Source organism: Mobula hypostoma, chromosome 20 (assembly GCF_963921235.1).
Source record: "Mobula hypostoma chromosome 20, sMobHyp1.1, whole genome shotgun sequence".
Taxonomy (NCBI): Eukaryota; Metazoa; Chordata; class Chondrichthyes; order Myliobatiformes; family Myliobatidae; genus Mobula; species Mobula hypostoma.
In genome coordinates, this window is record NC_086116.1 from 57,018,106 (window position 1) to 57,035,034 (window position 16,929).

At 44.3% G+C, this 16,929-nt stretch overlaps 1 protein-coding gene across 1 annotated transcript; it reads right to left on the reverse strand.

The window, feature by feature from the left end:
* Positions 1-265: 265 nt before the first annotated feature.
* si:dkey-5i3.5 (uncharacterized protein LOC565091 homolog) lies at positions 266-14,476 on the reverse strand. The gene is made up of 3 exons (XM_063072972.1): positions 14,433-14,476; positions 7,980-8,448; positions 266-2,677 (listed from the first exon to the last, which is right to left on the reverse strand). Exons 2-3 carry the CDS (start codon positions 8,434-8,436, stop codon positions 2,319-2,321), a joined length of 816 nt encoding a protein of 271 aa, XP_062929042.1. The 5' UTR covers positions 8,437-8,448; positions 14,433-14,476; the 3' UTR covers positions 266-2,318.
* Positions 14,477-16,929: the final 2,453 nt, after the last annotated feature.

A 16,929-nucleotide genomic window follows, 5' to 3' on the forward strand; every position in this document is an offset into this window, starting at 1 on the left:
GAGCTTTTAATTGCAGCACATTGTTAAATTTGTTTGTTAATGTTGATTTGAAGCACCCGGGAATATTTAATCATGTTAAACACGTCACATAAATTCACATTGCCAAGGCTGACTGAGATAAGGGACATTTCAATTTACTGCTAGAGTTCAATAGTTGGGAGACTTATGACGGCACCCATTGTTGTCTGTTATGTGCAGGATCCTTTTCTATTACTGCTGGCACCCACCTGCTGTTGTAGCCTTCAACAAATTGATTCATCTCTGATCTTTATTGAAATCATGCACTTTAGAGATCTACGATACAGTTGTACATTGCGTTGCAAGTCATTGCACATGGATTACATTGCTCATCTGTTCCACTGTCAAACATTCAAATGTACAGCAGGAACTGAACAACCATCAATATCTCCACGAAGTGAAAATATGAAAACAAATAATTACGAAAGTACATAGGCATAATAAATTAATATATTCAATTGCTCAGTAATACACTCATTCCCAAGCCTGAGTGCAGAACCCAAGCACATGATATCACTTGGTAAAATACAACTCTTTGGTATGAACACTATTTCCAATTTAAGATCACCCTCAGCTCTGGTGAGATTTTTCCACCACCCCACAACCTAAACACCCATCCACACAGTTCATTTCTCCATTTTTTTTTAACTTCTGCTATGCCCTTTCCCATCTGATTCCATCTGTCCATCTTCTCGTCCCCTTCTGGTTCCATCTGCCCATCTCCTCCCCCAACCGCCCATCTTCTCCTCCCCCACCTGGTTCCATCTGCCCATCATCTCCTCCCCATCTGGTTCCATCTGCCCATCTTCTCCTCCCATCTGCCCATCATCTCCTCCCCATCTGGTTCCATCTGCCCATCTTCTCCTCCCATTTGGTTCCATCTGCCCATCATCTCCTCCCCTATCTGATTCCATGTGCCCATCTTCTCCTTCCATTTGATTCCATCTACCCATATCCTCCCCCATCTGGTTCCATCTGCCCTATCGCCACTATAGATGCAATCTCGATGGCTCTCCACACGGCTTCAGGCCACCTGGACAACACAAACACCTATGTCAGGATGCTGTTCATTGACTATAGCTCAGAATTAATACCATCATTTCCACAATCCTGATTGAGAAGTTGCAGAACCTGGGCCTCTGTACCTCCCTCTACAATTGGATCCTCTACTTCCTAACCAGAAGACCACACTGTGCGGATTGGTGATAACATTTCCTCCTCGCTGACAATCAACACTGGCGCACTTCAGGACTGTGTGCTTAGCCCACTGCTCTACTCTCTATATACACATGGCTGTGTGGCTAGGCATAGCTCAAAAAATACCACCTATAAATTTGATGACGATACAACCATTGTTGACAGAATCTCAGGTGGTGACAAGGGGGCACACAGGAGTGAAATATGCCAACTAGTGGAATGGTGCCACAGCAACAACCTGGCACTCAACGTCAGTAACAGGAAAGAGCTGATTGTGGACTTCAGGAAGGGTAAGATGAAGGAACACATACCAATCCTCATTGAGGGATCAGAAGTGGAGAGAGTGAGCAGCTTCAAGTTCCTGGGTGTCAAGATCTCTGAGGATCTAACCTGGTCCCAACATACAATGCAGTTATAAAGAAGGCAAGACAGTGGCTATACTTCATTCAGAGTTTGAAGAGATTTGGCATGTCAACAAATACACTCAGAAACTTTGATAGATGTATTGCGGAGAGCATTCTGACAGGCTGCATCACTGTCTGGTATGGGGGGGGGGGGAGCTACTGCACAGGACTGAGAGAAGCTGCAGAAGGTTGTAAATCTAGTCAGCTCCATCTTGGGTACTAGCTTACAAGGTACCCAGGACATTTTCATGGAGCAATGTCTCAGAAAGTCAGAGTCCATTATTAAAGACCTTCAGCACCCAGGGCATGCCCTTTTCTCACTGTTACCATCAGGTGGGAGGTACAGAAGCCTGAAGGCACACACTCAGTGATTCAGGAACAGCTTCTTCCCCTCTGCCATCCAATTCCTAAATGGACATTGATCCCTTGAACACTACCTCACTTTTTAAAATATATAGTATTTTTGTTTTTTTTTGCACAATTTTTAATCTATTCCTGTATACTGTATTTTATTTATTTATTATTATTTTATTTTGTTTGTTTTTTCTTCTTCTATATTTTGTATTGCAATGAACTGCTGCTGCTAAGTTAACAAATCTCATGTCACATGCCAGTGATAATAAACCTGATTCTGATTCAGGGACAAACCAGTGTTGTGCAAATCAGCAAGATCCTGGGCTCCCTGCTCTTTCACTCTCCTCACAATTTGGAAGGTAGACAGAAAGAGCTAAGTGAATTAAGGAAGCTTTTCAGGACTTCTTGATATTCCTGAGGATGCTGCCGCAAGTGTCCAGCATGATGGGATATATCCCAGCTTTTCCCAGTTACGGGAATGCCTTTCTTCTGCCAACTTTGCAGCAAAGCTTCCAACTCCACCCAGTCACTCAGTGGGTCATTCCTGCTGGAGAAAACCAAAATGGGTGCAGGGTACGGATGATCCCAAAACAGCTTGATTGCAGTTTGGTGGTAGCTGTTGATGTAACTTCTCATGAGCCAGAAAAGTGTCATCCTTTTGAGAACAGGCTGAAGGAAGGGGGGAGCCAAGATCTGTGAAACACCTGGAAAGTGTACAAAAATAGACATCTCAGATTTACGCTCATTATTGCTGATCAGCAAATATGAGGTTGTACCATCGAGGCAAAGCTTGAACTAAAGGCAAAAACAAGACACCCTCACCAGTAGAACGGACAATACAGATCTGGTAAACTTATTGACTCACAGCTCGGCAACCCAAGTTCAAACCTGAACTCTGCTGCTGTCTGAATGGAGTCTGCATGTTCTCCTAGCTTCCTCCCATATCCCAAAGATGTTCTGAATGACAGGTTAATCGGCTACTGGAAATTTTCCCTAGTGTGTAGCTGCATTGTAATATCTGCGGGGGGGGGCATGGCTGATGAGCACGTGGGCAGAATAAAATAGACAAGTTGTGCAATGGACTGAGGCTGGGGCTGCTACGGACCTCATGTCTATGCAGTCACTTTCATTCTGAATGCTGTTGCTTGCTTTTATTGTTTGCACAACTTGCCACTTCTCTCTCTCTCTCTCTCTCTCTCTCTCTCTGAGTGTTGGATGTGTGTTGGTCTTTCTTTAAATGGGTTCTTTCAGATTTCTTGTTTAGCAGCTGCCTGTAAGGAGATGAATCTCAAGGTTGTATAATGTATACATGCTTTGAACTTTGAAGTGTAAAACATGTTTAGACAGCTGGTGTAGACCCAGTTGGCTGAAGGGTTGCGATATGTGCTATATCAATCTAAGACTATTACATTTGCAAGAACCCAATCAGCAGTGATATACACAGGAATGCTGAATGAAATAATGGAGAGAGAATCAAATGTTTTGCTGATCAGGTTAGATAATATTGTCCAGGAGCAGGTTTGGGTGAAATAAAGCTGCCAGAGTCAGTGTGTTAAATGGCCTGCCTCACAGCCAGACATTTGTGCAGAGGTCCCCTATGGAATATTTCTCATGCAGAGATCCCCTATGGAATATTTTTAGTTTTTCAGTATTTTCATTCCTGTAAACTCCTCCACTGAAGATACTAACACAGATCTGATTGAGTTATATGAAGCTGATGAGCAAGGTTGTTTGGGTGAACCCGTCTTTGCAATTTCATTATTTATATCACAGTATACTTGCTGGAACTGTGCAAGGATGTCCCCAAGCCCGGCTGTGAGAGGAGGAGCTAGCAACCCCATCCTGTAAAAATCCGGCGCTAACAGAAGCTCCAAAGACCTCATCCCTGGGAGAGGAAGGATCTAAGAAAATGGGCGGGCCACACCTGGGGACAATGTGAAAGACTGGCTCAGGGTAGAGCACTCTGGTGAGCGGCTGTCGGCAGTCTTTGCCCCCGTAGAGCTGGATGGGCTCAAGTAAGTAAGTACCTGTTGGCTCTTTCTTAATCCGCTGGAAAATACTTTTTGCTTCATGGTCCTGTCCATTTACTCACCTTATAATTACCCAACACATTTCTCGATTGATTTTGTTTTAACAACGTTGTACTTCAACAAATCTTTCAGAGAAAGTTTTACATTTCCACCACTCTGTGTGAACAGAACATTTCTGAAAAGAGCCCTGATGACAAAGGATTTGACCAGTGCTCATAAGTACCTTACAAATCCTTCCTCTGAAGTATCTGGGTACTTGTGTCTCAGTTGGTTGAACTGTCCTACAGGTTTAATCAAGCTACGGTGTGACAGTCATATATATATCAAATCTGTCTTACACACAATGTGACAGCCACATCCCAACACAATCCATGGCTACATCCAGTACAGTGAGAGTTAACTGGGTGGGAATTGCTCCTGGAATCCTCAGTGTTAACACTGGACTTCATGTAGTCTCATGGCATCAATTTACAAGGGAACCTTCTCCTAGTTAACACTACTCTCCCTGCCAGCTGATGAATCAATGCTCCCCCATATGGATCAATAGAGTCACAGAGGAGTACAGCACAGAAACAGGCCCTTTGGCCCATCTAGTCCCTGCAAAAACCATTTAAACTGCCTACTCCTGTTGACCTGCTCAAGGACCACAACCCTCCATACCTCTACTATCCATATACCCATCCAAACTTCTCTTAAACATTAAAATCAAGCTCCCATGCACCATTTGTGCTAGCCGCTCATTCCACACTCTCATGGCCCTCTAAGTGAAGAGGTTTTACCTCATGTTCTGCTTAAACTTTTCACCTTTCACCCTTAACACGTGACCTCTGGTTGTAGTCCCACTCAACCGCAGTGGAAAAAGCCTGTTTGTATTTACCCTCATAATTATGTATACCTCTGTCAGACCTCCTCACAATCTTCTAAGTTCTAAAGAATACAATTCTACCCTACGCAATCTTTCCTAGACTGTATTTTGGGAGGAAGGGTTCAGTGTCCTTCACTAAGGATGAAAATGACTGATTCCTGAAGAAACTAGTCACTAGACTTGGTCTGTGGCAGGCACTGGGTGAATCAACATGGAGGGATAAATGCAATTGACATTATCATTAGCAATTTACCAATGGCAGAGGTCACCTGTCCATGACAGCACTGGTAGAAGTAACCACCACACCATCATTGTGGAGACAATTCCCCATCTTCACTCCAAGAACACCAACATGTGCCGACTGGGACTGACTCAGTATAGATCTGGCAGAACAAAACCAGGCATTATGAGCCATTAGCATCAGACAAGTACATTACCTCACTCTGCAATCTCAGGGGCAGGCATATTCCCCACTCCAACTTTATGATATCACCAGGAGGTAACCCTGGTTCATTGAGGAGAGCAGGTAGACACTCCAGGGGCAGCATCAGGGGTGTCTAAAATGAAGTTCCAGCTTAGTGAAACTGCAGGACTACTGGTGTGACACAAGACATTGCCAAATGACCCCAACCAATCAGACTCAAGCTCTGCACACCTATCATGTTTAATTGTGAATAGTTGTCAACAATTAAACAGCTAATAGGAGGTGGCTCCAAAAACATCCCCATTCTCAGTTGTGGCAGGATCCCACAAGCATTCACAACCATATTCAGGAATGAGGTACAGGTTAACTATCCTGAGTTTCATTGAGAACCCCAGCACCAGAGAATCTAGTCTCCAGCCAATTCAATTCAATCCATTGATATTATTTTTAAAAAAAGGCCTGAGAGCTCTTGATATAGCAGACTATGAGACTGGGCAACATCTCAGCTCCAGCCTTCATACAAAGATGAGTCAACAAGCCGAATTGCAGAGGTCATTGAAAGTAATTGTCCTTATCATCGAGGCAGTGTTTGACCAAGTGTGTCATCCTGGTAAAATTGAGGGCAAAGTGAAAATACTCTGGTATTTGGAATTGTACCTCATCCAAAGCTATGATTGTTGGTGGTCGACTACCCTCATGTCATGACATCCCTCCAGAGTTCTACAACTGGCTTTCTTTTAACATGCAATTAGAAATGTGGTTTTCACCAGTGATTACACAATGTTAAATATCATTCACCAATAAAGACTTTCTGGTCTTGGTTTAGATTTTACCTCCAGCCAACATCAATAATAAACAATGGAATTTCCTGGTCATTCTTCCATTGCTGTTTTGAGGTAACTTAACTGATCCACTTTGTGCATCTTAAATTTGTAAAATGCTTTCTGCTTTCAAGGTTATAGCAGCTTGTTAACACCCTGTTGCACCCAGCACACATTCCTAGCCTCTCTGAATGCCCACTCCCCAAATCACAGACACTCTCATCCTGTACTGGTCACTTTCCATCTAATATTATTGTTGTTTACATATTTATACGACTGCTTTTTTATTATAACAGTGTCAGTGACATTATACTGTCATACATAAACATGCACCTCACCCTTTATGTCAACCTATCAATCTTCAGGCCATGCCACTTGAGTTTTGTGACTGTATATACAAATGTAACTGTACATGCTTTGTGTAACTATACATAATGTGTTTTGCACCTTGGACCCAGAGAAATGATGTTTCATTTAGCTGTATACATATGCAAGGTTGAATGACGATAAACTTGAACTTGAAATTACACTTGCTTCTCTGGGCTTTGACATGGAGCAGTTTTGGGGAAGGAGTAGGGAAAATGGTTAAAGTCTGGTGCACTCTGGACTCTGCAACTGCAGGAGAAGATGATTAAACCGAATCAAAGGGCTTGCTCGAAGATCATACTGGCCTGCGTTCACAAACACAATATCCCATAGGACATGCAACTGCACACCATGAAACCATTTATTTTGTCATTAAGTATGACCTAACTGAAGGTGAAGCAGTTTTATCAACACAGCTCTGAGAAAATCAAATAAATCAGTAAAATACTGCTCATTATGCCAGCAGGGACTAATTTCATTTACAATCACCTAAAAAAAAATTTAGGTATACTGTAAGTTGCTTTCTTCCAAATTATTTTTATACAGTATATCATCAATCGTGGGATTGAGGTTAAGAGTCGAGAGGTAATGTTGCAGCTATAAAGGACCCTGGTCAGACCCCACTTGGAGTACTGTGCTCAGTTCTGGTCACCTCACTGCAGGAAGGATGTGGAAACCATAGAAAGGGTGCGGAGGAGATTTACAAGGATGTTGCCTGGATTGGGGAGCATGCCTTATGAAAACAGGTTGAGTGAACTCAGCCTTTTCTCCTTGGAGCGACGGAGGATGAGAAGTGACCTGATAGAGGTGTATAAGATGATGAGAGGCTTTGATCATGTGGATAGTCAGAGGCTTTTCCCCAGGGCTGGAATGGCTAGCACGAGAGGGCACAGTTTTAAGGTGCTTGGAAGTAGGTACAAAGGAGACATCAGGGGTAATTTTTTTACGCAGAGATTGGTGAGTGCGTGGATTGGGCTGCCGGCGACAGTGGTGGATGTGGATACAATAGGGTCTTTTAAGAAACTCTTGGGCAGGTATATGGAGCTCAGAAAAATAGAGGGCTATGGGTAACCCTAGGTAATTTCACAGGTAAGGACATGTTCGGCACAGCTTTGTAGGCCGAAGGGCCTGTATTATGCTGTAGGGTTTCTATGTTTCCATATGACAAATCATGGGCACTAAGTTCTCTGACACTTTTGCTCCAGCTCAACCAATTCTACCTGCAGTTACATCAACGAAACCTGGAGAAACTCATACTTTTCTTCTTTTGATTGTTCTTTCTTTCCTCTCCTTTCTGTAAATGTATACCTCAGATAAATATTATGTGGAGATTTGTGACGAATATGACTACATGATATATACGTACAGTATCAGAAATACATCTTATGGAAAGTTTTGTCTGATGATGAACTTCAATAAAAAATAAATTACAGAAAAAAGAAACCTGGAGAAACTCACTGCCACTGTACCTTTTCTCTTTGAAAGATAAGCGTGTCTCACCTTCTGCTATTCTGTCCGTATTTCCTATTACCAAGCTGTCGAAGATCTGGCCTACAACCCTGGCCTTGAAGTTTGAGTACAATGGAATATTTCTTGAAACCACAATCATGTTGGCAAAGAGGAAAACTCCAATGGAGAATGCATGAACGATGATGGGACTGGAGGCGAAGGACCCCTTATGGAGAAGGTCTACCACTTGCTGTGCATAGGTCAAGCCTAAACGTGGCCAGAGGAAATGCAGGACGTTGGTTTCCACGACCAGGATATCAAAGCCGTATGGGTGATGAAGCTGCCGGTACCGTTCCACGGCAGGAGACCTGGCTCGGAACCAGGGAAGCATGAGGAGTAGAGGCCTGGGGCCACCAGTCAGGCATTTGCCACTAATTTGGTACAGTGTGATGGTACTTGACAGCCTTTTCATCACAAAGGTCTGAGCAGTAGGTTCAAGTACAGACATTAAATCAGCCAGCTAAAGGGAGAGTGGTGATGGAGGGAAAAAAAAGATAATATTAATGTACAAAGGCACCTGCATGCACATCGCTTCCTCCAATCCACTCCTTGGAGATTTCAAAGATAACCAGCAGCCAGTCAACTATTTATTTCACCCAAAACTATACACACTGAATAACACTGTATTCATTTGGCTTTCCAGTGGTTTGGACCTCAGTTCCTGTCATCCAAACCACATCCCTAAAATTCCAGATTTTCATACATTTCTCTAGAAACTTCACTTACCAATCTATTCTCTGCCTCTGCACATGGTGTGTGTTCAACATCCCGTTTCCCTTGCATATCCATCATTCCAGTCCTCACGTACATTCAATATTTCTGTTTCAGTATAAACCTGGGCTGGCCACTGCATGGTGGCATCATAACTGGACCTCAAGGCAGATGGTTCTGAGTTTGAATCCAGCCAAGTCCTAACCCTGCAGCAGCAGTTTGTATGAGGAAGAAAGTCCTGGCAATCTATGGATAGGGTTGCGACGAATTGACAGCAACAAATATCTGACACCCTTTCCCAGAGCGAATCCTGGTTTTCCAGTCCCTGTGCCCAACCAACATTCCTGCGCCCTATGCCATTTCACATTGTCATCTCCTCCCCATCTGACATCCCCTTGCCAAGCTCACCTGATACATCATTAAGACCAAGAAACTGACTAGTGACTTCAGGAGGTCCATAAGCCAGTTCTCATCAGGGGATCAGAGGTGGAGATGGTCAGCGACTTTAACCCCTCGGTGTTACTATTTCAGAGAACCCGTCCTGGTCCCAGCATGCAAGTGCAAATACAGAGAAAGCACGCAACACCTCTACTTCCTTCAGTTTGCAAAGATTCAGGGTGACTACTATACCTCTAACGAAGTTCTATAGCTTTGTGTTGGAGAGTATACTGACTGATATGAAAACAACAATGCCCTTGAGTGGAAAATCCTGCAAACTGTAATGGATAAGGCCCAGTCCAGTCCCAGTAAATCCCTTGCCACCCATTGAGCACCTCGACACGGAGCACTGTCGCAGAAAAGCAGCATCCATTGTCAGGGACCCCCCACCACCCAGAACATGCTTTCTTCTCGCTGCTGCCATCAGGAAGAAAGTACAGGAGCCTCAGGACTCACACCACCAAGTTCAGGAACAGTCATCACCCCTCAGCCATCAGGCTCGTGAACCAGAGAGGATAACATCAGTTAACATCACTTGCTCCATCACTGAACTGTTCCACAACCTATGGACTCACTTTCAAGGACTCTTCATTTCATGTTCTCAATATTTACTGCTTAGTTAATTATTATCATTTCTTGTTTTTCTTCTTCTGCATTTACACAGTTTGGTATCTTTTGCACACTGGCTGTCTGTCCTGTTGCTGCAGTCTTTCATTGACTCTATTATGGTAATTGGAATAATTGAGTATGCCCACAAGAAAATGAATCCTAGGGTTGTATATGGTGACATATATGTACTTTGATAATAAATTTACTTTGTACTTTATTCCTGTCCCTGATAAAGAACAAGCCTTGATTACAAAAATGCAACCATTTCAATGAGTAGAGTGGACAAAAATTATTTCAGGGACACATCAATGCAACAAGATCTTCAGTAGCTCAGGCCACAGTGAGGATTAGGCTGTGAGAATGAAGGGGAAGGTGCAGATGGGAAGGACCAACTATCAGGCTAGGGAGTGCAATCAGGGTATCAGTGATGAGGGAGAATGGGGGGGGGGAGAAACTGGCTCTGAACACAGGACACAATAGGGAAAATCGGAGAATGGGGCATTTGAGGACTGGGCCATGTGGTTGGAGATTGGGTTGGAGTGCTGAAGAATAGTATAGTCTTACTTTAGTGAGATTCCAGCCTGGCCTTGGCTGCCTGTGACTAACGATGACTATCCTGGAACAAAATAGACTAATTCCTTGGGCATTACATCATGTGATGAGCATCTAACTGTGGATTGGTTATTTATTCCTTTTGATCTGCAAAGCTGATTACCGTATCTGATTGCCTTCTTAACAGCTTGCTGGGCCTTCATATTCCTTCAATGGCTGGTGCACAAGGACAACAAGATCCCATTTCTCAAATCCAGCTCTAGTTAAATAATATAATCTTTGTGCACCATTTTTGCAAACGAAGTGAATAATTTCAGGTTTATCCATGTTAATCTGCGGCTATCGCCATCTTATTCAACTTGTATGAATTGAAGCTTCTATGTACTTTCCTCACAACTCAATCCCACCCACTTTACCATCATGAGTGAATTAACATTATGAGATTTGGTTTATTTATCCAAACCATTGATGCAGGTTGTATGTACCCGCAGCTCAAGCACTGACCCTTACTGGTCTCTGCTGCCTGCCAATGCAGAGACCATTTATTTGCAATCAATGTTTCCTCTTCTTTTCTTAAAATTCTACACCACTATATTACCCACAAAGTCCATTAATATATGGAGGAATCTAAGGTGGGGGCTTATATGGGAGGCAGGGTTTGAGGGTCAGCACAACATTGTGGGCCGAAGGGCCTGTACTGTGCTGTACTATTCTACGTTCTATATTCTAACTTCTTAGATCGTATTTTATAAAAGTACTTCAAAGTTTCCAACACCACATATCCACTTATCTACTCTTTTCAATACATTTTTCAGTCCTGATGTGGGGATTTCATTCTGAAACATCAACCATTCCCCCCACCCTCACCCCGGCCTGCTGAGTTTCTCCAGCAGATTGAAATAGTGAGGGTGTAATAATTTCTCAAATATAATTCATTTGTCAATCTTCAAATTTACTAATCTTATTTAGATATTTAATGTTCATTTCCTCTGCATCGTATATTACACAAACTGCCTGTTCCTGTTCTTGTGGGTGGCGCGGCAAAGTTGTGATTACGTCAACCGCTTTACATCATCAGCGATCACCGAGCCCAGTTCAAACCCGGCCGCAGTCTGACAAGAGTAGGTACTCTGCCGGTGACCGCGTGGGTTTTTATGTTGGTACTCTCCCGCTGACCGCGTGGGTTTTTATGTTGGTACTCTCCCGCTGACCGCGTGGGTTTTAACCCACACCCAATAACGTCCCATTAAGGTCAGTAAATTGTGAACAGGTTATGTTGGCGCCAAACTCACACCCACACTCGGACTGTGTTGGTCGTTGACGCAAACGACACATTTCACTGTGTTTGGCTGTACAGGTGACAAATCAAGCTAAACAGTGGAATATGTTGTTACTCTTTCAGGTTTGATTAACGTTTTCGTAATTCCTAATGTCCTGGGGGTGACCCCGTGTGCCTTGTATACAGGAAATAAGTGATTCTCTAATGTATTTCTCCTGGTAACTCTAAACCCTCTGATCTTGTAGCCCTTCAAGATGTTTCTAATCCTCCAACTCTGTCTCTTTGATTATCCCAAGATATAGTTACAGCCTGGGTTTCTCTCCACAGACTTTTTGCCATCTCAGTAAAGCAGCCAACACAATGAAGGAAGGAACCCACCCACCCTGAATATTCAGTCTTCTTCCCCTCCCGATCAGACAGCTTCTCCTCCATGATCCCTGCAACCCTTCAACTTTCCGACCACTTGCTCTCACCCATCTGCTAGCCTGTATTCCTTCCCCTACCTGGCGTGAGCGGGTGCCTCACACTGAAATACTTGCAAAGACCAACTGCAGGAGTATTGAGGCCATGGTCACCCAGTGCCAGCTGCAGTGGCTGGGGCACGTGATAAGGATGCCCCCATGTTGGCTACCCAACAGAGTGTTATACGGCCAGCAACATCATGGTCGACACTCAGCTGGAGGGCCGAAGAAGCGCTATAAGGGTCAGATGAAGAATGCTTTAAGGAAGTGCAAGATCAGACCCGAGGACCTGGAGGATGTTGCTGCTGACCGTACCACTTGGTGACAGCTGTGTAGGGACGGGATTCATATTCTGGAGATGGAAAGAACAACCAGAAGACAGCAGAAGAGAGCCAGGAGAAATGCAGCCATGGTTGCCACCATGTTAGCCTAATGTCGGTGGTGGGGAAACTGCTGGAGTCAGTTATCAAGGATGTGATAACAGCACATTTGGAAAGCGGTGAAATGATCGGACAAAGTCAGCATGGATTTGTGAAAGGAAAATCATGTCTGACGAATCTCATCGAATTTTTTGAGGATGTAACTAGTAGAGTGGATAGGGGAGAACCAGTGGATGTGGTATATTTGGATTTTCAAAAGGCTTTTGACAAGGTCCCACACAGGAGATTAGTGTGCAAACTTAAAGCACACGGTATTGGGGGTAAGGTATTGGTGTGGGTGGAGAATTGGTTAGCAGACAGGAAGCAAAGAGTGGGAATAAACGGGACCTTTTCAGAATGGCAGGCGGTGACTAGTGGGGTACCGCAAGGCTCAGTGCTGGGACCCCAGTTGTTTACAATATATATTAATGACTTGGATGAGGGAATTAAATGCAGCATCTCCAAGTTTGCGGATGACACGAAGCTGGGTGGCAGTGTTAGCAGTGAGGAGGATGCTAAGAGGATGCAGGGTGACTTGGATAGGTTGGGTGAGTGGGCAAATTCATGGCAGATGCAATTTAATGTGGATAAATGTGAAGTTATCCACTTTGGTGGCAAAAATAGGAAAACAGATTATTATCTGAATGGTGGCCGATTAGGAAAAGGGGAGGTGCAACGAGACCTGGGTGTCATTTATACACCAGTCATTGAAAGTGGGCATGCAGGTACAGCAGGCGGTGAAAAAGGCGAATGGTATGCTGGCATTTATAGCGAGAGGATTCGAGTACAGGAGCAGGGAGGTACTACTGCAGTTGTACAAGGCCTTGGTGAGACCACACCTGGAGTATTGTGTGCAGTTTTGGTCCCCTAATCTGAGGAAAGACATCCTTGCCATAGAGGGAGTACAAAGAAGGTTCACCAGATTGATTCCTGGGATGGCAGGACTTTCATATGAAGAAAGACTGGATGAACTGGGCTTGTACTCGTTGGAATTTAGAAGATTGAGGGGGGATCTGATTGAAACGTATAAAATCCTAAAGGGATTGGACAGGCTAGATGCAGGAAGATTGTTCACGATGTTGGGGAAGTCCAGAACGAGGGGTCACAGTTTGAGGATAGAGGGGAAGCCTTTTAGGACCGAGATTAGGAAAAACTTCTTCACACAGAGAGTGGTGAATCTGTGGAATTCTCTGCCACAGGAAACAGTTGAGGCCAGTTCATTGGCTATATTTAAGAGGGAGTTAGATATGGCCCTTGTGGCTACGGGGGTCAGAGGGTATGGAGGGAAGGCTGGGGCGGGGTTCTGAGTTGGATGATCAGCCATGATCATAATAAATGGCGGTGCAGGCTCGAAGGGCCGAATGGCCTACTCCTGCACCTATTTTCTATGTTTCTATGTTTCCAGTACCACCACTACCACATATACATATCCCACCCGCAATAGAGCTTGTGGGTCCAGGATAGGACTGTATAGTCATCAAAGATCTCACCGCTAAATGAATGGACGTGGTCATCGGATTTCGATGGACAACCGAAGACTCCTCCCCCTCCTCCACCTGCCTATTCGGGCTTCTTCCCCCCTCCTCTCCAAACCTCGGACCGAAGTGTTGACTGTTTATTTCCTTCCATAAATGTTGCCTGAATTGCTGGATTCCTCCAGCATTTTGCGTGCATGTCGCTCAAGATTTCCAGCATTTACAGACTCGTTTCAAAGGTAGCTTCGATCCCGCTGTTACAAAACTCCCTTAGACCATACAAGTCCAATGGCGTCATGTTACTCTGACGCCAGACAACACCCGGGCAAGAAAACGTTAAAAATGAGAAAGGAAATACCAAATGCAGCGAGTGAAACAACACCCAGCTCACTCAGAGAGCTCAGCAGTTTTCAACCAGAGAACATCAGCATGAGGAAACAAGAGGGTGCTTGCAGATAGGTTTAACTGGCAGTAGGAAGCAATTAAACAGAGACACTTACGTCCAATTTCAAAGCTACACCACTGCCGAGAAGAGGATGTTGGGTTTAATAGAGTTACTGTCCATGCAATAGAGGGCGGGAACGAAAGCCAATACATTAGGGAGCGTCTCCAAAGAATTTAACTATTTTCACCATCGATGTCCAGTCCATATACTGCAGCCCGCACCAGCAGGAAGACAGGCTTCCCACCCTGCAAAAACTCATTTCAGGGAAGTAGCAACCCCCCCCCCCCGCAACCCCATATCCCCTCCCGGTCTACCTCCAAGTGTGTATGTAATAGTCATAGTTATAGTCATTCTTTATCGATCCCCGGAGAAATTGGTTTTCGTTACAGTTGCACCATAAATAATTAAATAATAATATGTAAATTATGCCAGGAAATAAGTCCAGGACCAGCCTATTGGCTCAGAGTGTCTGACCCTCCAAGGGAAGAGTTGTAAAGTTTGATGGCCACAGGCAGGAATGACTTCCTATGACACTCTGTGTTGCATCTCGGTGGAGTGAGTCTCTGTTTAGTCTAACACATTGTTTAGTGATTTTGTCTAATCTGTAAACCAAGTTGGGTATATGCAGAAAATGTGACATTAAAATATATTATCATGTTTATTCTATTACAACTTTAAGCAAGTCTACAGGGAGTTTCGCCTTATCACCTGGGACATCAACAGAGTAGCTCCTTAACAGCCAGCCAGCTAATTTAAATAACATTAGCTATGCTAATGAACACCTGTTAAACTCACCTCAACATGTCTTTTACATTTTAACCCACCATGAGCAATAGAAAAGTCACTGTTGCAAACAGTGCAGCGAGCAACACTGTTATTATTTTTGATTCTGACTGTAAAGCCCGCCCACAGAGAAAACTGATAGGTCTACTTAGCACAAAGAGAGACCAATCAGGATGCTCGCTCTCCATTGCCCTCTCAAAAAATCGATTTCCGCATATTGTATATAATATCTGGGCGTCAGGGAGCCGCTATCAATATGCGAGAGACTCCCGGAACTACCGGGAGAGGTGGGATGTCTGGGAAGGCATCAAAGCTCTGTTTCTTTCCAGACACCAGACCCAAGTTCCTCTCCTCTGCCTGGCAGAACTTGCCCTCGCTCTTAGTGATTTCTCCTTCGGCTCCCCCCACTTCCTTCAAACAAAAGGTGCAGCAATGGGCACTCATGGGTTCCACCTATGCTTGCTGGTTGTCGGCTACATGGAACAGTCTATGTTCCAAAAATAAAAAAAAATACTGGTATCGCACCCCAACTTTCCTATGCTACATCGATGACTGCATTGGTGTTGTTTCCGAGTAACACACACAAAATGCTGGAGGAACTCAGCAGGCCAGGCAGCATCTATGGAAAAAAGCGGTCGTCCTGAAAAAAGAAACAGTGCATCCTAACGTCTTCATCATTGTTTTGGGAGATTTTAACCAGGCCAGACTGAAAAAATCACTAAGCAATTACCATCAACAGACCACTTGCAATACTAAAGGAAAGAACACACGGTACCATTGCTACACCATCATCAAGAACGCCTACCGTGCTATTCCACGCCCTCATTTCGGGAAGTCTGATCACCTGGCTGTACTTCTACTCCCTGAGTGTCGGCAGAGACTGAAGACTGCAGCACCAGCAATGAGGACCAAGAAGGTTTGGACAAGGGAAGCACAGGAGCGCTTACAGGACTGCCTTGAATTGGTGGACTGGACTGTGTTCAGGGATTCATCTTTGAACCTGCTGCAGTTGTTACCGACTTCATTAAAACCTGTGTGGATGAGTGTGTGCTTGCAAAGACTTATTGTACATTCCCCAACCAAAAGCCTTGAATGAACCAGGAGGTACATCGTCTGCTGAAAGCTAGATCTGTGGCATTCAAGTCTGGCAACCCAGGCCTGTACCAGAGAACCAGGTATGATTTGCGGAGGGCTATTTCAAGGGTGAAGAGAAAATTTCGAACAAGGTTGGTGACGACATCGGATGCATGACAACTCTGGCAGGGTCTGCAAGACATTACTTCCCATAAAGTGAAACCTAATAGCATGAATGGGAGCGATGCTTCATTACCAGAAGAAGAACTCAGCGCCTTCTATGCCCACTTTGAAAGGGAGAACACAACTACAGCTGTGAAGATCCCTGCTGCACCTGATGACCCTGTGATCTCTGTCTCAGAGGTCGATGTTAGGCTGTCTTTAAAGAGAGTGAACACTCGCAAGGTGGAAGGTCCTGATGGAGTACCTGGTAAGGCTGTGAAAACCTGTGCCAACCAACGAGCGGGAGCATTCAAGGATATTTTCAACCTATCATTGCTATGATTGGAAGTTCCCACTTGCTTCAAAAAGGCAATAATTATACACCAGTGCCTAAGAAGAATAATGTGAGCTGCCTTAATGACTATCGCCCCATAGCACTCACATCGACAGTAATGAAATGTTTCGAGAGGTTGGTCATGACTAGACTGCCTCAGCAAGGACCTGGACCCATTGCAATTTGCCTATCGCCACAA